Consider the following 27,934-nt stretch of genomic DNA (forward strand, 5'->3'; position numbering starts at 1 on the left):
AGATATTATAAGTGAATATCCTCTGTAAAAATTGTGCTATAAAAATGTAAGATATTTTAATACTATCTTATGAGAGGAACTAAAGTAGACTTGACTTATCCTAACATAGAGTCAACAGAGAAAATAAATTCTATGAATAAAAGTATTCCTCTGTGTAATGAGTTAGGCTTCAGTAAGTGTCTTTTCGATCATGACTGTGGTGCACTGTATGGGAAATTCATTGCTTGGTCCATTGTAAGCAACTCTTCCACCTCTGAATCATTCATATCAAATTTGTTTGGATAGTAAATGCTGACACTTGGGGAACAGATATTCATGTTTGAATGTCACCGATGTGGAGGTAGAGTTCTGTTTTAAATTTGCAGATGCAGAGCCACAGTGCTCCCCACAGATGCCCTCAAATTGCCTATTTGTTTCAAGTGCACTTTGATGATACCTTAAAGTGCTACTGAAGTTTTGAGCGAATCTATCAACAGTAATGGTAACAAAGGCAAGTTGCAGGAGAGTTTAGCAGTAGCCAGGCAATTCCCCAAGCCTTTTGTCAGGCACTATTGCTCTGCAATCTAACGAATGCAGGGAACACAGCACCCAGCATAATGACGGGCATGCAACAAAATATGTAATAAATATTTAGAATGAGTGGGAGGTAGAAGTCAAGACTTGCATCATTTTGCAAGATTCAGTCAGAATAAAATAGGCAAAAGATTAAAATTACAAAATACTAATATGTTTCTATTCACTACTAACCACATGACTCTGCACTTGGTAGCCATATAGAAAACAATAAAACAATCCACTGTGTGATAAATGATGAGATATGAAGAAACCCTCTGAAAATGTAATTCATTTTACTTTGTTCATGCCATTTGATTGCTCGCCAGACTAAGAAACCAGTATAGTATAGCCAGTAAGTGCACAGACTCTAAAGTCAGATACCTGAGCCTGAAAATTGGCAGTTTTACTGACTAGTTGTATAAGCTGAACAAATTATTTAACCTCTCTAGGTTTGCTCATCATCTAAAGTGGAAATAATAATAGCACAGATCTCATAATGCTGTTACAAGGCTTTAAAAAGATAGTGGATGTGAAACACTTAATGCAATGCTGGGTCCATGATAAAGATTCAGTAAATGTTATATCAGGGACCCTTACAGAGCAGATAACTTTAGCCATTCCTCTTGCATAGGTCATTTAAACCATCTAAACCTCAGTCTCCTTCTCTGTAAAATGGAAATAATAAAACCCACATCAGAGGAATATTTGGGGGAATTAAATTAGCTGATACACTTGAAATGGCACTATAGAATTCTATGAGAAGTGAGGTATTAAGAGGGATAAAAAGGAGTTTTTGGAAAAGCAAGAATGCATTGCTCTGGTTCCCCTCCTTTCGTGTTGCCTCAACAATGACTAACAGATATAAAACAAGAGGAATAAACTTATATCAGCATGGGAAATTATAATGGGTAGCATCAACATGCCAGTAATTCAAGAGTTCGTGCAGGATAGAAGGCAAAGTGAATAAGATTGAAGACAGAGAAGATATATAATTCCCCATATGTGAAGCAACAACTCTCTAAGGTAATAAACTGAAGAAGACTTAGAAAGTTCGGTTCAAGAATCAAAAATATACGTGGAGGGAGTGAGGAGGTATCACTAGATCCTACTAAGTGCCACTGGGAAACATGCCAATGCCAAAAGTCAGCAAGCAAAGATCAAGTAACAAGCTCACGTCTGATTTATATTTAGAGGAGACATTGTCACAGTTGGTTCCTAATGAGGACAACTGTGACAGGTAAAGAATGAGGACACTGTCCTAGTTCACTCCTGGCTACTAACCTCAAATACAGGAAAAAAAAAAAAAACCATTGGAACAGAGAGAAAAGTCTCTCTTGTGACTGCTGCTGCTGGTTCTGATCTTCTACTAACTTGTGATCAGTAGATGAGTGGTTCTTAATTCTTAGTGTGCATTGCAGTCATGTGGAAGGTTTATTGAAACACAGGTTAGTAGGCCTCACCCCTAGATGTGCTAGAGTGGAGCCTGAGAATTTGAATTTCTAACAAATTACCAGGAGATGCCGATGCTGCTGGTCTGGGGACCACATTTTGAAAAACACTGCTCTAGACCTGTTCTGCCCTTTATAATAGCCACTACCACCTGTGACTATAAGATTTCAATTGACAAAATTAAATGAAATTGGAAATTCAATCCCTGATTTTCACCAGCTACATTCCCAGTCCATAATAGCTGTATGTGGCTAGCAGCTACCATATTGGACAGCACAGCTACAGAACATTTCTGTCATCTCAGGAAAGTCCAATGGACAGCCCTACTCTAGATTAAAAAGTAAACTTCAGTGAACAGGGCACCATGCACAACTGCAAGAGGCATATTTGTGCTGTGTAAATGGAGGCCCCTGGAATTGTGCAATATGGCAGACCTGGCTTTTATTTAAGCTTTTCCATTCTCACTTCCTATATATCCTAAAGACAGAAAGGACTCCCTCAATCTCTATCAGAACTCATCTCAGTTCTGCAAAGGAGACAAGCCGAACCTTCCTCAGCAAAAGTGAGCATGTAGAAAAATAATTAGATGCATTAAATGATACCTCGGGGAAAAAAAAAAAAAAAAGCTTGCTCTAAGGGATCAAAACAATGCCATCCCATGAAATAAAATTACTCTTAAGAAAAAGTTTTCCAAACTACTAATGTCAAAATGGATCTCAACAGTATTCAGCAGACTAATGCTGTGTGAAACTAGAATAAGCAGTTATGAAGAGTAGAAGTTATAAAATTACAAAGGCTTCCATTGAATAATGTTCATGTCAAATTCAAAACTATAATTTACGGAGGTAAAAATACATGGATCATGAGAAACCCAAGTTAATGAAGTAAAGAGTAATTCAAGACATTCAGTAGGCAGATCACATGTACAGAGAAAGAAAAATTATAAGAAAAAATAAAAATAGAAGAAAAGTCCAAGAGATCTAATATGCATATGATACAGGAATTTCAGAAGAGCATAATTTTTAAAAAGCATCAATAAAAGAGAAAATTAAAAAAATTTCCTGAGCTAAAGAAAGTCTTAAATAATAAATCACAGAAAATTTACTGAATATAAGTAAAATTTCTGAAAGAATCAAGTATACAAGAAAATTTGAAATATCATTAATTTAAAGGATGAAGAAACATTCCTATAAGCATCTAAGTAGACATTATCAAAACAAACAGGTTACCCATAAAGGAATGAAACATATTCTGATACTAGACACTCAACTCTAAGCACCCAGAAGACAATGGAGAAGAATTTGTAGAATTTTTAGAGAAACGGGTTAGGACTCCAGATTCAAGAATTACATCCCCAGCCAAGGTTTGCAAGATCATAGGAAGTAAGTCATTTTCAGATATGTATTTTAGAAAATAACCTACCCTTTTGAAATAATTACTCAGAGATATACTTTAGTTAATTAAGGGATAGATAATAATAAAAACCCCAAGAATGAGCAAGGAAAATATCAGTATTAAAGCTTCTGGAATGTAAAATGAAACTTATAACACATAGAACATATTTTCAAATAATTGTCTTCAATATGGTTCTAAAACTTAATATAAATGTTTTAAAATTGAAAAGAGGAGGTAAAAAATATAGAATAACATAGTACAGACACTTTATCTAAAACCCCAGATTATTTTAATATAAATTGGCAAGGGTGGGAGAATTTGAAGAAGCAAGATAAGTATGCTAATTTTCTCATTTTAGGCATGCAAGATGGTTTAGCAGTCAAGAGTATAACTACCTGGTTCATATGCTGTTCCACCAATTAGTGGCTGTGTAACCTTGGGGAATTACTTAGCATTTCTATGCACTGGGCTTCTCACCTATAAAATGGGAATACCATAATACCCCAGAGTGGTGTGGGAGTAAAATCAGATAATGCATGTTAAGTGCTTAGCACCAAAAAGCACTTGGTGAACATTAGCTACTAATTTATAGACAGAAATCAAAAGATACTCTTGATGAAGGAAGAAATAGATCTGAAAATGAGTTTGGAAACATAAAAATAATGACTAAAACAGCATACACGCACCCTCCAAATCATTCTAAAAGAATAAATGTACCTTACAAAAAGAAACAAGATCAAATGTATTAGTCATTTGAATATGTCAAAGATGAATACTATAGAGCCCTTAAAATAAATGTGTTCTCACTGTTTAGGTGACATTTATATTTTGAAATGTATTTAATTTAAAAAAATACACAGAGTGATCACAATTTTGTTGGGGAAAAATCTAGGTGCACAGAAAAAAAGACTGAAAATGTATACACACAAACATAAATATTAATAATCATTGCTAGGTGTTGGAATCATGGATGTCCTTTTCTTCTCTATTTTCACTAATATCTGTAATCAATATTTATCATTTTCACAAACAGAAAAAAAGATTGTTTTATTTCTAAATAACTTTCTTATTAACCACTGTTAACATTTAGGTAAATATTACTCTAGAATTTTTCTTTACATGCAAATATGTATTTATTTAATTAATTCATTCATTCAAAGAATATTTATTGATTATCTATTATGTTCCAGGCTTTGTTCTAGTAAAAATAAATAAATAAAATTTCTGCCGTCCTGGAACTTAGTTGAGGGGGAGCAGCATAAATAGGTAAAATACATATTTTTGATATTGATAAGTAGCATACCAAAAAAAAATATCAAGCTGGGGAGGGGATAAGGATTAGTAGTTGCTATTTTAAATAGGGTGACATGTGGAGGTCTCACTGAGAAAATAATGAAGTAAGATCTCGCTAGTGATAGGCACTTAGAGGATGTTACAGGGCATCATGTGGCTTCTTAAGGAAAGACAGTCGCAGGTACAGGGAACTACAAGTACAAAGGCAGTCATTCAGAAGAATGCTTAGTGTGCTGGAGAAATATAAGGAAGCAGGATGGCTAGCTATAAGTAAGCAAAAAAGAGAGGACTAGGAGCTTAGATTATAAAACTGGGGTGAAGTGTGCACAGGGCTGAGATCACATATGGCCTCATAGACCATTGTAAGGATTTTCAATTTAACCCAGAGTGAAATGAGGTTCCAGTGGAGAGTTTTGAGCAGAGAAGTGATATAATCTGCATGCAGGACAGGGCAAATTTTCCCAAGTGGCGGGGAGACCCAGCCCTACACCAAGAGAAGAGGGTCCTTTGGCGGAGAGGGTAGAAAGAATTCGACATACACGCCAAAGCCGGAGTCAAAAGGAAAGTTTATTAGAAAAGGGATAACACTCCACAAAGTGTGGTCTCCTCTCAGAGGCAAAGCGAGAGGGACAGTGAGATAGAGACAGAGTAAGGACACTGAGAGGGACCCTGAGTATTCAGGGAATTCAGTTTACATATCATTCTTTACTTCCTGTGAGTTATAGTTTAAAAGACTTTGTTAACCCATATCCTTTGATACAGACATACAGTGAGAAAGAGGAAAAGTATGTGGAGTGAAAAGGTAAGAATACGTAGAGTGAAAGGCCTGCCGGCAGTTCTCAGTCTTTAATTCATAGGTTCCCCATGGTTTTAGCCACAGGGAATGACTCTTGGTGCCTGTTTCCCCTTCACAGGAGTGGGGAACTGGTTGTTAGCAATCCCAGCAGAAATCTTCCTTTATTCTGCAGGTGTCCTCTTGGCCTGGCTGCAGGGCTGATCAGCATATGGCAGCCTCTGAATGCAGCTTGATTAACATTTTTAATTCTCTTGCCTCCTCCCTTCTTTAATCTGACTTGGATTTACTTTGGTTCCTGTGTTGAGAATTGTCTGAAGAGGTACAAGGGTGGAAACTGGAAACCAGTTAGGATACTATTACAACAATCCAGGGGAAAGATGGTGGATGATAAATAGGCAGATTATAGGTATATTTTAAAGGTATAGCCACCAGGATTCACTGCATGATTGAGTGTGGGGTGCAAGAAAAAAAAGAGACATAAGAATAACTCTAAAGCATCTGGATATAAAAGTCTGGAGTTCAAGGGAGGTCAGGCTAAAAATAAAGCTGCGGGCATTGTCCTTGTTTAGGTGATATTTTAAGCCCTGAGACTGAAGAAACCAGCAAGGGAATAAATAAACAGAGAAGGAAAGAGGTTCAACTATGCCATGCCTGGGGCACTTCAATAATTAAGACATTGGAGAGATGAGGAACAAGCAAAGGAGAATGAGAAGGAGCAGCATGTGAGGTAGGATAAAAACCAGAAGAATGTGATCATCGAAAGTGTTTCATACAGGAGAAATGATAATCTGTATTAATTGTATAGATGGCAGATCAAGTAGGATGGGGATTAAAAAATGTTCATTTTAGCAATGTGGAGATTTTGCTGCTGTAGATAAGGGGGTTTCAGTGGAGGAATATGGAACAAAAGCCAATTTGGAGTGGATTTAAGAGGTCAGAAGGAGAAAAATGAGAATTAGCTCCTCTTCTGCAGAGGTGGAACACTGCTTTCCATATTTTCTTACTTTAAGTTAATATCTCTCTTTCTGTATTAGGGTGGTAAAAATTGCAATCTGATTGCGTTTCATTTTTTCCTATCTATGGAAAAATCACATGATGCCCCCAACCTGAAATATGCTGTAAGGCATTTTTTTAAATGAATATGCCATTTTCCAACATTTTAGCTAAAGTGGATCTCTCCTGCTTCCATAACCATCAAAAACCAAAACATACAGACCTTTTGCTTAGGCTACCTGACTGCTACTTTTGCAAAGTCTTCTTTAATCAGTCCAGGGATTGTGTGAAAGATAGCAATAAGTAATCAATTTTTCTAGGCCACTTTACATACATTTAAAGCACATCAAGTTTTTCTGTCTGGATCTGATGGAAATATCAGCAGAGTTGAGCTATGCTACAGTCATTGTCCCATCGTTGCTATGGCTATAGCATCAAACCCTTAGAGAGGGTTTTAATTTTACATAAAATATTCTTAATGTTATAGTGCGAATGATTCTGAGACCCATGGAGCCAATTGAGATTAATTATGAGCCTTTATTAGCTGGCCAGCCACTGACTCTCTACCACACAGGGCTAGAGGAGATCAGCCCCGAGCTTTCAGAGGAGACAGCTGATAAAGCTTAAGACCATATCCTGGTAGTCTCCTGAACAAGCAAGCAGATTACAGAAGTGGAAGTTGGCTGTTAGCATATCTTTGCCCGGAACAACACCCTTAATTAACAAGTAAATGGATTACGGAAGCAGACATTGGCCATCTTTATATCTTATACAATATACTTCCTAAACCACACACAAGCAAGTAGGACAACTTCTGGTATCTAAAGATATTTCTTCCCTGTATCTGACTTAGCTAGTTGGCTCACTTGAAAATTTTCCACCCTTAACACTTATCATAGCAACAGAAGTATTGATTTGAAACATAACTCACTAGATATAATTTATCTTTAACATTTCTGTATATTTTCTATGGTGTGTCTTGTTAATAGGATCACACTTTTGATGACTCTCCTGCCCTTTTGAAATGAGACACATCTTGCGAAGCAAGTGACAAAAATCTAGGCTGCTCATTGCTTAGGGGAATAGAAAATTTACAGGACATATTTGAATGCATTACATTCCCAAAGCTTTTATTGAAGATGTTTGGGTGCCTTTGAGTTCAAATTCAGGATAGATCCTTTGAAAGCTGAAGAGTGATTATTCATTTTAGAGTAGTTAAACATAATTTCCATTCTTTTTGTATTGTAAAATTACTTTCTTTTTTTACTTACAGACCTTAGATTATCAATCTGTTTTTTGTTTGTTTCGTTTCTCCAGAGCGGTTGGTTCTTCATTTCACTTTCACAACCAGTTGGGAGTGTATAAAAACAGAAAGCATTTTTAAAATGCTAAAAACCAAAGAACCTACACGCTTGAAAACAATAGACTTGAGTTAAAGGGATTCTTTTCTTTCTTTCCCCCAAACAGACTCTTCTGTTTGGGAAAATACATGGATACAGTGACCTCAGTATTACAAAGAAATACATTTTGGTAAGAGAGAAACAAAACCTCTTGGTTCCAAATGTAGTTATTCACTACAAGCCATTTATTCGTCTGGCTCTAGGCTATGGGAATTACTCCTAGCACAGACCTCTCTTTGAAATCTCTAACCCCCCAGGGGGTCGGAGATAGATGAGAAACTGCCCCTATGAACTTGGCTTATACATGGGAAACAAAGAGGTTAGTGGTTGAGAGTAACAGAGGAAAGGCGTGTAGGAAGGGTGAATTTAGCTAACTTCCTTTGCTTGCAACAGGAGCTTCTTTCAATGTGAAGCGCATGCCAAGACAGATCAGGCACTCTACCAAAAAGATACAATAATTTAGTAATACAGTCTGCCCAGGCAGTTTAGCAGCTGGAAACGAGGGAGCCTTGGGATTTGCTATAAACTGTGGGGAAATTGGCCGATAGCCTCTCTCCTATACTGAGCAAAGGGAGCAAGAGAAAAGATTGTAAGTGTTTGAAATCAGAGCCAAATAGCATGGTATTCTGGTCTGAGAGCTGCCAGAACTCCAGCATTCTCTGGCTTCTCCATTAAATATTGAGCTTGGCAGAGTGTGGGGCTAACCGGGCAGGAAACAATAGACTTCACCTGGATGCATTTTCTGAAAGGCAGCTGCTGATCTTAAGTAGTTTGGGAGAAGGAATTTTATTACAGGCTGTATCCAATGCCCTAAGCATCTAAGCATAGCAACCGCTTTTGGGCCAATTGTACAATCAGAAAAATACCCAAAAGTCACTGCTGATACCTGAAAAGGGACCCAAACTCGGTTTCAAACACCAGTAATACTCATATAGGACACCCTAGTGGACAGCACATTGTGCTGATGCTATAGGAAATTCTGGGGTAAGCCAGAAGCACAATGCCTGGGAACGAAATGGAAAAAGGCTGGCTTTGGACTGGCCATACTGGCTCCTTTCTATATTTACTAACTATGTGATTCCTCTTCATTTTAAAGGTCATAATACAGTAGTCCCCCTTTATTCACAGGGGATATATTCTAAGACCCCCAGTGGATACCTGAAACCAAACCCTATATAAACTATGTTTTCTCTTATACATGGGTACCTATGATAAATTTTAATTTATAAATTAAGCAATTTCACAAATAGATGATTTATTCTTTATAGTACCCTCAGCATATGATATGTTTTTCTTATTAAGTCAAGAGCTTTCACCTTTTTGCTTAAAAGAAACACTTTACAGCTTCTCTTGCATATCCAAATTGCCAGCATCACTACTCTTATACTCTGGGGCCATTATTAAGTAAAATAAGGGTTTACTTAAACGCAAGCACTGTGATACCACTATAGTGGAGCTGATAACTAAGAGACTAAGAGGTGGGTAGCTTATGCAGCATTGATACCCTGGACAAAGGGGTGATTCAAGATCTGGGTGGGATGGAGCAGAACAGCCTGAGATTTCATCACACTACTCAGAACAGTGTATGACTTAAGACTTATGAATTATTTGTTTCTGGAATTTTCTTTTTCTTTTTCTTTTTTTTTTTTTTGGACTTTGGAAAGTGAAACTGTGAATAAGGTGGGCTACAGTAACACCCACTTTGAAGATTAAATGCAATAGAATGACCTTGGACATAGAAAGCATATAATAAATGTTGGTTTTTCTTACCTAGTATTGAATCTTAGCCTTCATAATTTTTGAAATAAATTCCTTTCCAGGGAGTTTGCATTTACTTAATTTGACATATCTTTGGAAACTTTAATTGATTTTTGAACTTGGGGAATTAAGGAAAATAAGTTCTGTATAGTTGCCTCTGCGGCTCATTATTATTTGTTTGACTCACACTTCTATCTCAACATGTAGGTGAGCTGAGAAGACATTCTTCATATTCATATATAAATGGACATGTTAGCCAGAGCACATGAGCTCCATGACTAGGAAAACAAGGCAGATATATAAACTATAATAAGTTTATATAATTTACATTATAAATGAAAAATGTAGCATTCCTTCCAAATTTTTATAAGACCCAGCACTTCTTTAAAAGCTTGTTGAGACATGTTGACAGTATAAATTATCAAAATTTAGCTTTTTGTTCTCTTTAGTTGATCAAACTACAAAACACGCTCAATGATTAATTTGCATATTATCTTTTTTCCTGAATATCATAGAGTACTTAGAATGCTTTAAAATTACCATACCTCCATGAATTTCATTTGTGTTCTTTATAAATATACATTTTAGAGGGATCTTATATAAAAAGGATTTGTGCTATCTGAGTCCATACTTACAGTTAACTTGTTCTTCATTTACATAATTCTCAAGATAATTTATTGATTTCTATATTGCATCATACATTACAAAGAACATGCAGGACAGGCAATTTATCATTAACTGTACCTATTTAGTAGTGTACATATCATTTAAAGAGTCATATTAAAAACTTTCAAGTCCTAATTAACTGGGTTTATTTTAAAACTGAAATGTTTATGAATGTACATTTTAACCATAAAAATATTTTGCTACAAAGTATTATGGCCAACTAAGCGCTCAGAAAGATCTTTCTGCAGGAGAACGAATACATTCCAAAGAGGATGTGTCCTTTGAAACATCGCCTGCGCTCACAACCTTTGCTCTCTGAAACACCAGATTAGAAGACAAGGGCATCGATGCTGCTCTGAGTGCAGATGTCAGAAATAGCACTGCTATTTGTACACTGTGCCTTGGTTCAGGGGTAAGGTTGGAAGGCTGAGTCAAGATTTCAGGGAAACTAAAGGCAAATATAAATCTTCTGTAGAGAAAACCCTCTCTGTTCTGGTTGACAATATTCTGTAGATTAAGATCAACTATTGGGGTAACAATAAATTTGTTATCACCTTGAAAAGCAAACCACTATAAGTAGGTGTTAGCAAAAAATCACAAATGCATGCTTAGTCCCCAATGACTATAGATAGTGTTACTAAAAAGGGAAAATAAAGCAGTCATTTTAATAAATAAAAGTAAAATATAAAGACATTCATAGTTGAAAAACTGAAAGCATTTACCACCAAGAGACTTTTTCCAAAAGAAAAATCTCAAGGATTATTTCAAGAAGAAAAATGATCTCGGACATTCTGAGGAGGGAATAGTGAATAAATAAAATGGTAAACATGTATGTGAATTCAAATAAAAATAGTCTGAATAAAATAATAACTCCAATTTGGAAAACCGACAAACAAAATATAAACAGACAACAGTATTTATTAGAGAAAGAGTAATTGAATTTCATGTGAACTAAAATCTTAAAATTGTTCAAGAAGAAGGTGGATAAGGTATTGTTCCACTTTAGACTGTTAAACTAAAAATATATGGTAACATTTTAAAGGTACCTAAAAACTAAAAATAAATTATATAAATTCCAAGCCAAAGAGAGAAAACAAATAAGAAAAAACAAAAAAGGGAATAGAGGCAAAAAAAAAAAAAAAAAGAATATGAAAGTATTAAAGATAGATATCAAAATGTAAAATAGGAGAACCAAGTTTAAATATGTAAATCATCAAAGTAAACATCAATTAGCTAAACCCACCAGATAAAAGGAAGTGATTGTTAGATAGTAGGGAAAAAAATTCTAGCCTTATGCTCTTTAAAGTAGGCACATCTATAGCTAAGGGGGTACACACACACACACATAAAGATGAAAGCAGTTCTACCTGAGAAATATTAGCCCAACAAAAGCTGAGGAAGCTGTATCAGTATCAAGCCAAATAGACTTTAACAGTAAAGGCATTACCAGAATATAGAGGGTTACTGTTAAATTATACAAGGTTCAATTCACCAGGAAAATATAAAAATTCTAAACACATATGCTTTTAAAAACTATATATATGATATACATCATATACTATACATATATTCAAGAGAACTACGTAGAAAAAATTATAAGTCCACTGAAGCTGTGAGACTTCAACATAAAATAGAATGTTTTAACAGCTTAATTAATAAACTTAATCGAATAAAATGAATACTTTGTTTACAACAATTAGAGAATACCTGTTATTCTTATGATACTGATAAAAATTGATCTTGACTTGGCTATAAGCAAATTTCAACACATCAAAGACTCAGATTCATATACTTTCATTTTCTGACAATTCAATTAAGTTAAAGATTCCCATATTTGATCCCATAAATTTGTGAACTTAAATACACATTTCTAAATAACTCATGAAAAATGCATTTGTAGACAACATAATTCTAACTTTAAAATGTTTAGAGTTAAGCAAAAAAGTAAATACTAAATATCAAACATGGTAAAAGAAGCACAAGTGAAATTTCAGATCCTATGTAAGAAAAGAAGAAATGTTGAAAACTAATGAACTAAATGTAAATTCAAGAAATTTCATTAGAAATGATAGAAGAAACAGAAAAGGAAAAGATAGAAAATGGTAAAAAAAACAGAAACGAATGAAATAGAAAACTCATATACAAAGTCAGAAGTGTTATATTTTATAACACTTAAAAGTGTACTTTCTAGTAAAAATGGTAAAGAAAACAGGGAAAGTGTGCAAATGAACTATATTTGTAGTGAGAGGAGATATAATTCAGGTATATAAAAAGTTTCAAAAGATAAAAAAATTATCAACAAATTTTAATACTAACAGAAATAGACAAATTCTTTTCCCTTTGTAATTAATAGGTATTTCAGGGGAAAATGATTTTAAATTATTTAAATTTCTTATTCCTGATTGAACTCTTAAACCATTCATTTATTTATGATTTTATGGGCTCTTGTTTTTCTGTTTTATTCAATGGATTATAATCCATTACTGTTGTTATTTATTTTGTTCCTAAAATTGTCCTCAGTTTTACCAGTTGGAGTCCATTCAAGCTGACTTCTCTATCCTCTTGACATGCCTCATCATTCTTTGAGCAGTTCCTTGCTTTCTGGTACAAGGTGTTCCAAGCTTAGTTTGCATTTACCCTGCACTGACCCTGATATCAGTCATTTTCAATGGATTCCTGTTTCTTTTAGTGGGAAATATATTTACTGGCCAAAGTCTGGGTTTCACTTATTGCCATTGGATGTCAATTTCCTAGGCCCTCTTAGTGGACAGAGTTAAGTAATGCATGTATGTATACACACATATACACAAACACATATTTATATCTCTATCTATCTATCATCTATCTTGAAAACATTGATATTGCCTATTCTAATTCAACATCGAAAGGTTCACTCTAACTTTCTCCCTCTTCGTATTTATAAATCTTTCCTTAAGCAGTGAGAAAGATGGTTCCCTTTAAGCTTAATATAGTTGCTTATTTCATCAACCTCTGTGTAAGTAACCAATTTTTTATATCTATGGCCACTTCCTCCACACTCAAATATCTTTCTCACCCTAAAATTTGATTCCGCATGACAGCTGGGGACTCTGCAGCTTCCAGCAGGCCAAACCCACACATGGACACCCTCCTTTCTCCTACTGGGCTTTGACATCTCATGCCCGGCCACCCTATGCGTGCACACTTCCTTAGACATGGACATCTTCCTCGCCCTGCTTGAGTTCTGACCTCCCTTGCTAGGCTGCCACTTTGCACGGATGTCCTTCTTGCTTTCTCAGTTTCTGACTCCTTCTGCCAGGCCGCTCTCTCTGCATGAATTCCCTCCTCGCCTTGCCCGGGCTACTTCCCTCTCAACCCTGCGTGGGTTCTAACATGCCATGCTAGGTTGCCCACAAACATGGACACTACCATGACCCTGCTTGGGCTCTGATACCTACACTGGGCCCCTGCAAACCCCTCTCCTGGGCCAGTTCAAACCCTACTCTCCACTGAAGGTATGAATGTCATCTCACTCTTCTCCATCTAATGACCTGAGGACTGAACTGCTCAGGAGTAAAAGGGTAAGGGGACAGAGAATGACCAGCCATCTCACGTCTGAGCTCTTCCACTAATGGTTTAGGTTGTTCTTTCAGAACCTGGATCGTTTTTCTTAATTTCTTTTAAATAATTTAAAATTTTAGGTTACAGCTTTTGAATTCTTTGGAGTCATATTTTTTAATTTGTTTACTGTTTATAGCTGTTAAACATTCATTTTCATATCTTTTTCTTGCAATGTCTTTAAATGCTATTCCATCAAAATCTCTTTTTTGTTGTTTCCCATGTTTGATAAGATGTCCTCAACTATTCAGAAGAGGTTTTGTGTGAGAGCCAGCATGAGCCACAGTAGCTTTGCCTGCTTCACAGTTCAAGGACTTTTTCCTTTGTCTTTGCCACGAAATATTAAGAAATATGGTTACGTCTCTGCTTAATTTAGGAAGGCTTCCTGCTGTTAACCTCAGTATTCTCCAGAGTTCCATGCGCCTTGCCTTCCAAAGTAGTGCTCTCACATTTGAACATTATATTTTGCTATTATTACAGCAAATAATGTAATATGATTGCTTATTTGATAGACCTCTCTGTAAGTAACCAATTTTTTTTTTTTTATATCCATGGCTACCTCCTCCACACGCAAATATCTTTCCCACCCCACCTCTGGACCTTCTGCCTTCCATTCAACTCCCACCTTCCCCCAATATGAAATGTTTTATTCCCTGAGAGCGCTGGTGTTTTCACCCTATTCAATATTGATTTGGCTTATGAAAGTTTTCTTCAGAATGAGCCTCCGGCCTACTAAAAGCATGTATTTATTAGGAATTTCTGAGATTCTCAAGGGCTTAAGCTACTTCCCTTTGTCTTTTTGCAGGATTTTTTTTCAAGTTCTGCTGGTGTTCTCAGTATTCTGCTAAAGCCAGGCCCTCTCCATTTAGAAATCATTCTGATGGCAGTTTCTGGGTCCCATGGCTTGTAGGCTCCATCAAATTTCCTTTTTTTTTTTTTCCACCACTGAAGCTACACAGCTGTTAATCCAGTTCTAGATCCTGCTGCTGCCACATGATTCGGCTCTGTATCCATTTTCCAAAGCCACAAGATCCCTTGATACCTGGTTTATTGAAGATATCACCCATAGACTGGGTTTGCTGTTGTTGTGGTTGTTTTGCTATCATGGACTCATTTTATTCTTTCACCTTCATATGTATTGGGTTTTTTTTAAAGCACTTGGGGGATTAGCTTTTTAAAATACTTTATTATTATCCTGTTCTGGGCATCAGAAATACTAGGTGATCTTTTAAAAGTGTAAATCAGATCATATAAACTTTACCCCTACCTCACCTCCAACCATTCTCCTCACCTGTGATGGATAATATTATGTGTCAAGTTAACTGGGCCACGAGGTGCCCAGATATTTGGTCAAATATTATTCTAGGTGTTTCTATGAGGCTGTTTTTGGATGAGATTAATGTTTACTTTGGTAGACTCGGTAAAGCCAATTACCTTTCCTAATGTGGGTGGACCTCTTCTAATCAATTGAAGGACAATACAACCAAAAGGCTAACCCCTACCTCAATTCTGGTTCTCAAGCCTTTGGTTCCAGACTGTAACTATACTTTCTCTCTCTCCCTCCCTCTTTCTCTTTCTCTGATGTACCACCCTCTCACCCCTCTATTGTTGCTACATTGGCCTACAGAATAGCCTCTGGGACATTAATACTTTCTTCCCTCTGCCCGCAATAACAATTTCTATCTCATTACTGTGCTTTATCCTCCTTATAGAACTTATCATCATCAGGAGTCAGACTATGTTTGATTTGCCTGTAGTTGTTTCCTTCCCTGGAATATAGTCACCCTGAGGGCAGGATATCGCTGTGGCACTGCTGAAACTGGCATCTAGGACACAGTGCCTAGCACACAGAAGGCATTTTACGTATATTTGTGAAATGAATTTAGAATTTCTACTAATATCAACATCAGCACTAGAATCCCTGAAAATGGAGAATTTTTTTTTCTAAAGAGGAATGCAATAACCCAATAGACAAAAGCTATCATCTGTAATAGAAGAAATTACTTGTTTTCCATAGTTTGTTTCCATCTTAACATGGAATTTTTTGGTTTTATTGTTATTCAGGTATTTATATGAGTAATAAAGATCAAGGGCAAAACTGAGTAAAAAGAGATTGAACTGCTTGCTATTGGATACTTACTCTGACATTTCTTTAAAATGCTAATGACACTTTGAATAACTATCGAACTGGAATTCACGCATATTTAGTTCTGTACTTTGGCATATACACTTATCAAAAGAGAAGTGTGAAATTAAATAAGTTATGAAAACAGTTTAATCTATACACTTTTCCTCATTTTTATCTAAGTAGTAAAAAAATGTTGAAATTCTTTCCAAAATATACTTTCAAAAATATACAAGCAGAAACAAAGAAGTAAATCCTATATATTTACCATGTCAAAATAACAATCTGTATTGAATGCCTAATACAATCAATTACTACTGCATTTCTTTGTAAAAACAAAACCCTCTAGGTTAAAAATTATTGTTGTAATAATAGAAACATGTATTTAACAGGCATTGTTCTAGATGCTTTACTTCTACTATTGCATTCAGTCTTCACAGCACTTATAGGTATATACTATTACAATCATCATTTCCAGAAGTGAAAATACAAACGTTGCTAGAATTTATTTTGAAAAATGTATTAATTCTTCTTTAAAATTTGGCACACAGACTGAATCAGTTATCAATTGCTACGTATCAAAGTACCCCAAAACTTAATGGCTTAAAATAACAGCCATTGGTTTAGCTCCTGATTCTGGTGGGTGTTTTCATCAGGTCTGTGCCAGCCTCCGCTGATCTGGACTGGGCTTACTCAAGCATCTCAAGCATCTGTTGTCAGCAGGCTGATTGGCCTGGGGTTAGACGGTTCTGGATGGCCTCACTCACATATGTAGAAGCGTGTCCTGTAGTTTCAAACTAAATCTTTGCTGCAGGCATATTTACTGCATAACTAATTAGCTGTTAGGCAATTTGCTGTAAAAGATAAAATAACAAAATATAAAAGAGGGACATTTAAAAAGACATAATAAACATGAAAAAATTAATAACAAAATTTAAGACTTTATTGAGAAAAAAGAAAATACATTGTCTTTGAAGATTTTTGTTCATATTTTTTGGGTTTTTACATTTTGTTTTATTTTGAGGGGAGGGAGTACTTTATTGATTTATCTCATTCAGCATTGCACTTTTTTCCTTTTCACTAAAATTCTTCCTTTATATAAAGAGGTAGCAGTTTCCAAATAAAGAATTAATAGTTAATCCTCTGGAAGACCGTTGTGAATTAGCAGCCACCTTTCATATTTGCCATAGCTTGGTAAACTTTTGGTTTTGGCAAGTGGGAAGTATGATTGAGCTCATGGAAGGATTTGCAAACACTGATATATTATCATTTTTTAGCAGGGCATACAATCTGGCTTTACATGTTGCTTTGCAATTTGGCTTCATATGTAGTTGTTATCATCCATATTTTAAGATGACCACGTCTACTCGTCACCATATAAACCATTATGAAGGCTAAGATTTATATAATATAAAAATAGGAGTACTAGGAGAACTTCCATCAATGGAAAATGAAACCAAACTGACAAAATACATTGTCTGTCAAATGGAAACCAAACTGGCAATCAATTATTTCATCTTTTATGGCAAAATTGCCTTAAAATGGCCAATTAGTTGTGTAACGAAATGTTTGAGGCAAACATGCTTGTGGCAAAACTACCTAGAACTATGTGGAGGTTCACTGGCTATCGACCGAAGTTATAGGGGTGGCTGGTGTATTAACCACGCCTTTTTTTGTTTTTTGTTTTTATTTGTTGTTTGTTTGTTTTTTGATGCTTTGATGTCTTGGGACCTTGCTGACTTTGGAGGGACCACCCCTCCCAAAGCTCCTAATTCTTAGACATAGTAAATAACTGGCCTGCAAACATTCCTTTCATATGCAAACCAACCAATCCACAGCCATAGCCCAACAACATCTTTATCAAGCTGTTGACCACCTTTTCCCTCACTCATTCTGCCTCCTGACCAATCCTGGTGCTTCCCTGTGTGCCCCTCCCACCCCACTCAAAGTATGGCCTGCTCCCTTCTCTTGGGATCTAAAAGTATACAGTCTATCTTTTCAATGGCAATTGTCTCCTGATCTGCTAGCCTCTTCATACTTAATAATAAATAATAAAGCCTACAATTTCAACCCCCTGGATAATGTATCATTTCACCATCTAGCAAGCCAACCTGGGCTTGTTCACATGACAACAGTTTTCAAGAGCAGCAAGAGAAAAAGCCCCAATGCATAAGAGCTTTTCCAGTCTCTTCCTATATCATGTTTGCTATTGTCCTATTGGCCAAAGCAAGGCACATTGCCATACCCAGAGTCCTATGGGAGGAATGGATAAAGGGCCATAACTGCAATCAAACAGGCATTTCAGGAGGTTTCATATCAACTTCTCCTTGTATCTGACTTGAGTGAGTAATCCTTAGAGTTTGGTCACAGAAATAAATAAATAATATTTGCCTTTTCACATTTCTTAGCAAAAAAGTTACCAACTGTCATGGTGCTAAAAACTATTATTCAAAAGACTAATCTCATAAGCTAACTAAATTCTCTTTTACTTCAGGAAGCCACTGCTTGTGACTAGAGGACTTGGACAGTAGAAAGTATTTTGGAGTTGTGATTATAGTCATTTTGATCAAACTACAGATGGGTTGATAAATTAATAATAATCTTCACAGAAAACTTTAATATTATGCCCTTCAAATTCATTATTGTGAGCATGGTCAGAAACCTCTTGACTAATATTTACATAATCTTTTTCCCATACTAGGCTGATTCTTTTCAATTTTCCTTTCAAACTTAAACTTTTTAGCCTTGTCATCAACTTTCAAAATAAAATTCTAAACTTCCTTATTTCAGAATTTCTACTTCATTTTACATTATTTACCCATTACTGTCATTCCATACCAATCTGCTTACAGTTGTAAAGCACTGTGGGGGAGCCAAGTAGCCTAGGAAAAGAGAAAATAAATTCGAACAGAATCCCAGGTTTCAATTACTCTTAGCATTAGCTTACTTCCATAAAGCAGAAAAAAAAAATGCTTTTAGTCCACTTACCCCAAATTCCAGACACAGTCATAAACAGGAGAAACAAGTCCATCCTCACAAAGGGCCTGCTTGCTCTTCCTTGAACCCTACATTCTTTTATCTTAATAGTGATACGTTTTCCACACCAGTGGGCATAGGAATCTGATAGACCTTAGTTTGAATCTTGGCTTAACCACTTACCAGCTAGGGAAACTGCAGCAACTTAAATTATGTGTCAATTTTGATTTCTAAAACAATGTACAGAATAGGCCATAAGCTCTAACCTTTAGAAAGAATTCAAAGCTGCCTTGCGTCACTCTCCACCCACTGTTCTATTCCAAGAAGGGTCTCTGTTGTGAGAGGAGGACAAAGTGAAGTTTTGTCAAGGTCGTAGTATATCTGCGCTAGCAAGGGACAGAGTTTTGTGGGAAGATAAAAAGATTATAATAGTGCTGCGTAGGTGCAAATTGTTTCTCTTTTAGATTGTTGTCTCTTGGACCTCTCTTCCTAGCACTCTTCCTTCTTTCATCTCAGGATACTGTTGTAATAGGTCTGGGCAGGGGGGCATCATCTGTTTGGAGAAGTAAAACAGGACCCAGGGTGAGGTCTGGGGATATGCAAAGCCAGGAGCAAACTTGTTCTATCAGCTCCAAGATAGGGAACTACACAGGGACCTAGGACCAAACTTCAACAAAAAAAGTCAATTTGTCTGTAGCATCCTCCTGGCAAATATCAATTGTGGTTGCTGATTTGTGTAAATATGTGAATTCAGTATTCTGGCTATATCTCTTTCTATCAGAAAAATCATGATTATTATTATTTCACAGGATTGCTATGAGAATCAAATGAAATGATGAAAATATAACCCCTAATTCAGTGCCTAGTAAATAGCACATACCTATTAAACGTTACTTGTTAATTTATAAAATCTTTGGATTTGTAATAATAACTAACTTCTTTAAAGGGTGAGTCAACTTTGGACTTGTCATTATTATCTACTACATTGGCTACACAGTATGTGATTTTATTTCCACAAGATTGGGTTATAGGCTTATTGGGTAATTTAACTTTTGATTGTGGCAGATATTTAGCTATATGAATTAAAATGACCAGTCTAAGAAGTAAACTGACTTCCTTTGCTAAGTTTTTTGGCCAGGTTTTTACCCAGTGTATCTTTAGAAGACAAATTAGGTCATAAAAACATGGTATATTTTAAATGTCAGAGAACATTTATATCTTGTCTTAATAAAAAATATAAAGTAATAAAAATTATCATTCTTTAGTTTCTAGTTTGCATTACATTTTCAAAGACCTAAAGAAATTCAAAAATAACTAATGGTATTTCAGAAAAGAAAGAAAAAGATAGCTTTATGTTAATAGCTTAATATCAGTTTCCTATAAGAGTCTCACTTTTTAGTGATATCGACAGCATTGTTTGCCTATGTTAAGCCTGAGCAAATCCTATTTGTCTAAGTTATGTAAGCTGTGTAGAATTATTCTTAATTTTATATTTAAAGTAACACTATTAGGATTATTAACCTTAAATTACTTTTTGTACTTTTCAAGATTTTGTTTTGCGAATTTGTTTGCTGGGAGAAGGGCAGAGGGATGTCGTTATGCATGACCTCGATTTACTTGCTTGTTGTCCTACTGAACAATAGCTCATTTACTGGAAGGATTTGGACATGGGTGTCTCACTTTAAAACACCCAGTTTTGTTATATTGTATATATAAAACATATTCTCTGGGGACAAGGGAGAAGGATATGCAATCACTCATTTAATACCTAATTCATACTTCTGAAATACACCCTAAGGTGTATCAAGAAGATCCTATTTGCTCGCTAGCATGCTCTCATATTCTCTCTCTCTCTCTCTCTCTCTCTCTCTCTCTCTCTCTCTCTCTCACACACACACACACACACACACACACACACACACACACACGTCTTTTATACACAGCACTGTCAGATTATGGGGATATTATTGTGTAGCAATAAATCAAATGTTTGGCTATTACACAAGTTCGAAAGGGCACTGCTATTGTATCAGGGCTTTCGGATTCCTGTATAAACAAGCATCCTAATGTCCTTCCTCTTATTTGCAGATGACCTCTCTCAACAGGAGGACAATGATCCCCCAAAAGAATATGATGCTGGGCAATTTGCAGGCCTTCTCCATGGATCCTCTCCAGCGTGTGAGTCCCCTGAAAATCCATTTCATCTCTATGGGAAAAAGGATGAATGTGAAGAAAGACAAGATGAAGTCAGTTTGGCAAATAGTCCTTTGCCTTTCAAGCAGTCTCCAATAGAAAATAACTCAGAACCTTTGGTGAAGAAAATTAAACCCAAAGTGGTCAGTAGAACAATTTTTCACAAAAAAAGCAACCAACTCGAAAACCATACCATTGTTGGCACAAGAGCAACTAGGAGTGGATCCCGAAATGGAGACCAGTGGATTGTGAACACGGGGAGATGTGTGGAGAGAGCCTGTACCCTGGGGAGAATAAGGTCATTGCCAAAAGCCCTGATTGACATGCATTTATCAAAAAATGTGTCTAAATCAGATTCTGATCTCATTGCCTACCCTTCGAATGAAAAAGCATCAAGAGTTAACTGGAGTGAATCTTCAACCGCTGAACACAGTTCTAAAGGGCATTCTGAAAGAACGCCATCCTTCACTTCTGAATGGGAAGAAGTAAGATTTGCTCTTCTTTATATGAGGGGTTGGAGTTAAGAGAGGTTTGCGGGAAGGATTTTCAGCTTTTTAAGTCTTTTAGAGGCAAAAAAAATTAACAAACACATACAGCTCCAAGGGGAAGGAAAAGGTTCTAGGGGTGATACATAATAATTTCACAGGGAGTGTAAAAAACAAACACAGTTTCGCACATGTGGGAAAATCTATTGTTTCCATAGAAATTGACATCAAGCAGAAGCAATAACTAGCTATGAGGTGCAGGAAAATATGAGGACACATCGTGTCCTCCCAAATGATGCAGCTGACAAATTGAGAAAAATCTTTGTATTTTTGCTGTCCTGTATCATTTTGCTACTCTCTGAACTCTTTGTTAGATCGTCTTCCTGCTTTAAAGTATCTTATATTTTCAGAAGATCTTCTTATAATCTTATAATAAACACAAATTACTTAATATTTCCGTCTTACGACTATCAGAGAGACATTAAAGAAAAATGTGCTGAGGTCGAGTATCACCAATTTAAGCTCTACCTAAAGACAGTCTTTAATTTCAGAGAATTACTCAGAGGGTAAGTGCCCTCGTAAGGTTATGAAATATCACCCTTTGTCCCTAAGGAGAACTACATCATAAAATAATAATGTTTCTTACTTTTTCTTGAATTTCTTCAAAGAATGGACCACACTCTTCCTTGACATTTCATTCTAACATGTCACATTTTGTCTCTCAAAAGACTGTGCCATTTGGATTGGGTTTTGAAACACAATAGGTCACTATAGTATTCTGAGAACTAGAAATGGAAATGGTTCCGATATTGACATTCTGAACTGAGCTGTTTGGGAAAAATCACTCAATCTCTGCATCTGTTTCAGGGTAAACAAAATAAGACATTTATGTAATGCTCACTGTTCTTTCCAAAGCCTACTGTCTTACTAGGGTTGCTAGGATGATAAGTAGGGGGATTAAACCATAAATGGCTAAAGTTTAGACAGTCATTTCTTCCTATAAATTCCATACTACTAGACTGATTGTTTGAGTCTATCCATTTCTTATATCTATTAACTCTGTGAATAACATCTGAAAATCTCTTTTGGAATGAGGCAGGATTAATTCATATTTAATTTATCTCTTAAAATTAAGTTGTTTCTATGTCTACATTCTTGTGATTCTATGCCACAAATCAACTTATGGCTGGTCAAACCATGAAGTAAGAACTTGGTTCCAATGGCCAAGCCCCCAAACTGAAAACCACTCCTTGACCAGTCAGATGAGATGCATGCCCTAGAGGACAGAAATCATCACATGAACTTACTCTCATCTTCTTCCTCCTTCTGAGTTTAAAGAATACACAATTCCTAACTTAGTGACCCATGTAGATCCAAACAAAGTTCCTTTTAGAAAATAGAGAGAAAAAGCAAGTTGATTTTGAAAGTTTAAGAAGGTGAAACACAATTTATATTTTTAAAAGCAAATCAAAAGATGTCTGTTTCCCTTAAACCTTTCTCTATCAGTCTCTCAACTGTGGTATTGTAATGGTAATAATATCAAGAATATATGCTATTGGCATTTAAAAGTTATTTTAAAATTCAGCAATAAAAGTAAATGTAATAATTCATTTATATGGTTTTTGCTTCTCACAGATTGACAAAATAATGAGTTCCATAGATGTTGGAATTAACAGTGAACTTGAAGAAATGAATGGTGGGACTACAAGTAAGGAAACCTCTCCTCTATATTGTAATGAATAAATGTGCTCAAGAACTAACTAGAAAATGATAGGAGCCTTTAGATAATTTCATGTTTTATCATAATGACAACAACTATAAATGATTTCCTTCCATTCATATCAAACAACCATGACCTCTAAACAACATCCATTATAAGTATATCAATTTAGCATATTGAGAGATTTTTTTCCCCACATACCTCTATTTTACTATGCCAGTTAACATTAATGGAGTCTCAACTTTATGTAGAACTAATCATGAAGCACTTCAAAGTGGTGTTGAATCTGACTTAATACACCATTATTTCTCATTCAGTGAAATATCCCAATTATGCTGGCCAAAGTAATTAACGACTTCTAAGTTGTAAGCTCCAGCATGGCAAGAACTATGTGTTATTCATCTTTATACATCCCAGAATAACTAGCAGAGTGTCTCACAAATAGTCAGTTTTTCAATCACTATTTAATATATTACCCTTTCAAAGTATTGTTTTCTTCCCTACAATTAAGGCTTAGAGTAGAAGGCCATTCAAAACTTTCTTTGAAGACTTCCTGCATAATACTGAAGGAGAATGTCAAATACCAGATCACTCAACATAAGAATAGCAGTAATAGTCATACTAATGAATTCTATTCTGGAAAGAGTCAAAAGACTTGACTCCATTTCTACCCTGCACTAAGTAGAGGTATAACTGTATATTAAATAGGTCTATTGAATCTGGAGTTTAGACAGGTGATTTCTAAGCTCCCAGAACAACTCATGTTTAAGTTAGCAGTAATAGTTGCTATATCTGTAGAAATAATAAGATTAAGATCTGCATGAGAGAAGCCTAAATATATCATTAGGCAAACAGTCATGGGACTTTGTGGCACTTGGACTAGTCCCCAAGGCCTTTTAAACAGCACTCAAAGTGACTCTTCAGCACAGGTAAGCTGGAGAATTCTGGCTCTCTTGGGGTACACTTGACCTGTGTAGATAAGAAGTGACGTTGAAATCTGAGATTGTGATCTCTAAATGAAATATGAAGGTCTAAATGAGACCCTTATAGGTGCACCTCACTCATTTCTCATGTGCTGGGACAAGTAAAAACAAATGATTGTAATATGGCGGGCTCCGTGTTAATTAAGTGATAATTTTTTTTTAAAGTTTAAACATTTTTTTATGAAATACAAGTTTGTTTTAAATGTTAAAAACTGAAAAATTATGAAAAAGTACCAAAATGGTATGCCTAAATTTAGCAACACAAGTATGATATTAGCTGTGATAGCATGTGTCACCAGATCTCATATCCAGAAATGCTGATATACATTGAAGACTATCCAGTCTCCAAGGAACTAGCTTAGGAACGTATTTTGCCACATAGTTCTTTCAGACATACTTACAGAATAATTTCAGGATAGCTGTTGGAATGCAGATTTTTGACTGATCTAAAGGTTAGAATTTATTTTCTTATCAATAGTAAATTCCCTGGTACCGAGAATGTTCAGAGACCCAGTGCTTCCCTGTTGGAAGACTTAGGTGGCATTGAGCATTAACATTCTAAAATTATTCAAACAGTACCATAAAATTGCAAAAATGTTATAAACATGATGATAATGAAAATAAGGGTCAGTGTTAAAAGTGCCACGCAGGCAAAGCTGCCTTCGAAGGGCATTTCAATAGTAAACAAATCCACAGATTACTGTCCCTTAATTCTCCTCTTTCTACCTCTCAGGCTGCTATCCTATCCACTGCCTTTATTTACTGTTTTTCTACAGTGATAATGAAAATGAAAATGAGAGTAAAGACCCAGTCCCCAAAGCATCATTACTATTAACAAAGCCTGTTACTGTATGCCCCTTAATTTTCACCTCTTAATTACACACGAATTATGCACTAAGTGATTGACTGTAACATGTGGCATTCCTATTGGCCATTAGGCCACTTGCGAATTACAACTTTACTGGGCTACAGGCTTTTCCCTCTAGAGGCTGGATAGAACTAGAGAGGTGATAACTCCATGAAGACGACATTCCACAAATGTAGTCGGAAAATCGCATGGTGAAATTAAAAGCCAGACTGATGTGAATTCAAATCTTAGCTCTGCTATTTACCAGCTGCATGATCTCAGGCAATTCATTCAATTTCCTTATCAATAGAAATGGGTATATTAATATAGAATCAAGGTAGAGACATGTACAATGGTGTATATGTAGAGTCTGATACATGTAGATATGTGTATTATATTTCAGCTCTCTGCTTGCCTTATCTTGAGGGAGACATCGTGTTTGACACTGTGGGCACATCAAGATAAACATATATTAGCCCATCTTTAAAGAACTTTATATCAGCTTGTCTCCTAGTCTTTGTGTTAAATTTGCAGCATTCCTTGGCATTGTGGTATGTCAATCAATTTAAATGATCTAAATTATTTTTCTGAAATCTGAGTATCCTCTTTTTGCTTAACAATGAGGAAGAGATGCGCAATGAAATTCACAGGAGGTAGATTTAGAATGAGCGAGAGGAAATACTGCTTTACCCAGTACGTGTGGAAAGTGTCTAGAATTTTGATTTGGAAGGCCATTGAGCCAAGCACTATGCCTGGCTTTAACAGAGCTACATAGCTTTATAAGCATGTATTATGCTTGTTGCCAAAAACCTCAGACGATTAAGAGAATAAAATCATAAACAATGGAAAAACGTGAAGGATCAAGGGTCAGCATTAAATCCATTTCGTTTAAATGTTCTTGTTTGCTCTTTCCCCCATCTGTACCTTTGCAATTTCATGTATTTCATGAATAAAACATTTATTAGACCAAGAAAGGATTTAGAACATTCTCATCTTCACTCCTACAAATATGAACCAGCTCAAAGTTTGAATGGTCTCTATGAAACTAGTTCCACTCATAAAAACCACTTCCTTTTTAAAAAAAGTTTCCTCAGCAATTACATAGTAGTTTAAAACTTATCCAGCAACTGCAACTATCCAGGACTAAGATAGACTAATTATCAACACATAATTTCACAAACATAACTTCCATTTTCCCACTTGAAATCAGATTTAAATGCCAAACAAAACAGCATTGGCAATAGGATTAAATTGCATCAAATACCTCATATTATGTAGAATATCTTTTTTTTTGATGATGCTGGATATGTGATATGGCAGTACATTCTACATCATTATGTATTTCAATGTATAGGATTTTTTCGGAGTTCAGGTTTTGAAGTTATGTGGACTTGGCTTGAGATCCCAGCTTAGCTTAGTAATCACTTTGATGTCAACTTCCTCACCTATTAATTCAGATTTTTAACAATCATCTCATAAGACTGCTGCAAGATTAAATTATACACTTGTGCAACTATAGCCTAGAATGTACAAGATGATCAATAAATAAAAATATTCTAGCTTCTTATCCAAGAATGCATGATTATCTTTCCAATTAGAATATATGCCATGCAGGAAAATACTTGGGAAATCTTGCTTATTTTTTTGATCAGTGAGAATTGTAGTTAAGAGATAATTACTCATATTCTACGTTGTTTTCATGTGGAGCCTTTCTTGAAGTTTTATTTTTTAACCATTGTCCTTGTATCATAAGGAAGCACTTTCAAGTTAGAAAATTTACTATGTTCATTGGAACTACTTCAATTCTAAAAATCAATTTGATAATCTTCTTGATGAAATCGAGGATCACTTGAGTAAAGTGGAGGCAATAATCAGTTCCTAAGAATCTGCTTATCATTACACAACAGCATATATGCAGAGTAATCAAGTACCCAGGCTTTCCAATGCAGGGGTGGCAGATAATGTTATAAACACCCTCTTATTTCTAAACAGGCTTTAATAATCTCATGTTACACTAACATGACTTCTGGTGTTTAGGCTGTATTAGATTGATCTCTAGTACATGAATATTAAAAAAAAATAGTATTTAGTTAAAAGGTATTTTTTAAGACTGGGATTTTTTTTCTTATATTTAAGGTTAAATTGTATTCAAAAAGAAATATTCTAGAGACTTATCTTTTAAAAACCTACTTTCTCCAATATATGAATTCCAGCTAAATTTTAATTATAAATGAAAGCTATTTAAATGAATTTGTAAAGGATTTTATCATAGGCTACACTGTCTGTATTGGATAAAGCATAATTCTGAAACCATTTGTTGGAAAATGCATCGTCCTGAAGACAGGAGCTAACATTAACCCCACAACTTCACTTTCTAGGCTTTTGCTCTTCTTTCTCCAAGAGTCTGAGAGCCAAATTATAGTTCAGAGTCCCTCGTAGCTGTAGAGGCCCTCCATGAAGAGTTTCTAGGAAATTAGGAACTCACTAAAGCAGAGTAATTGTTCTCTCTTCTCCTTGTCTGAGCCCTACCTTCTCCTTCGTCTGCACCAACAGAGAGAGCTCACACAGACAGCCCTTACCCCAGAGAAGGGCTCTTTCCGGTGGCTAGGAAGACATCTCCACAGCTCCAGTTGCTTCTCTTTGATGTCTTAGTTGCTTCCAAGCCTCTGATATTTGCTCATACTGCTCTAGATCTGCAACAGG

The 27,934-nt window shown here is 35.7% G+C and overlaps 1 protein-coding gene across 7 annotated transcripts in view; it reads left to right on the forward strand.

Moving 5' to 3' along the window:
* Positions 1 to 27,934, forward strand: part of ANKS1B (ankyrin repeat and sterile alpha motif domain containing 1B) — an 831,972-nt gene that overhangs the window by 415,825 nt on the left and 388,213 nt on the right. For 5 of the 7 annotated variants that reach the window (XM_006914572.2, XM_025048663.1, XM_025048664.1 and 2 more), the window contains exons 13-14: positions 21,092 to 21,681; positions 23,317 to 23,389. In XM_006914572.2, coding sequence (XP_006914634.1) covers positions 21,092 to 21,681; positions 23,317 to 23,389 — 663 coding nt within the window. The remainder of the gene's footprint in view (positions 1 to 21,091; positions 21,682 to 23,316; positions 23,390 to 27,934) is intronic. The other 2 variants (XM_025048666.1, XM_006914571.2) reach the window with 1 other exon arrangement.

This window comes from Pteropus alecto, unplaced genomic scaffold, assembly GCF_000325575.1.
Source record: "Pteropus alecto unplaced genomic scaffold, ASM32557v1 scaffold94, whole genome shotgun sequence".
NCBI lineage: Eukaryota > Metazoa > Chordata > Mammalia > Chiroptera > Pteropodidae > Pteropus > Pteropus alecto.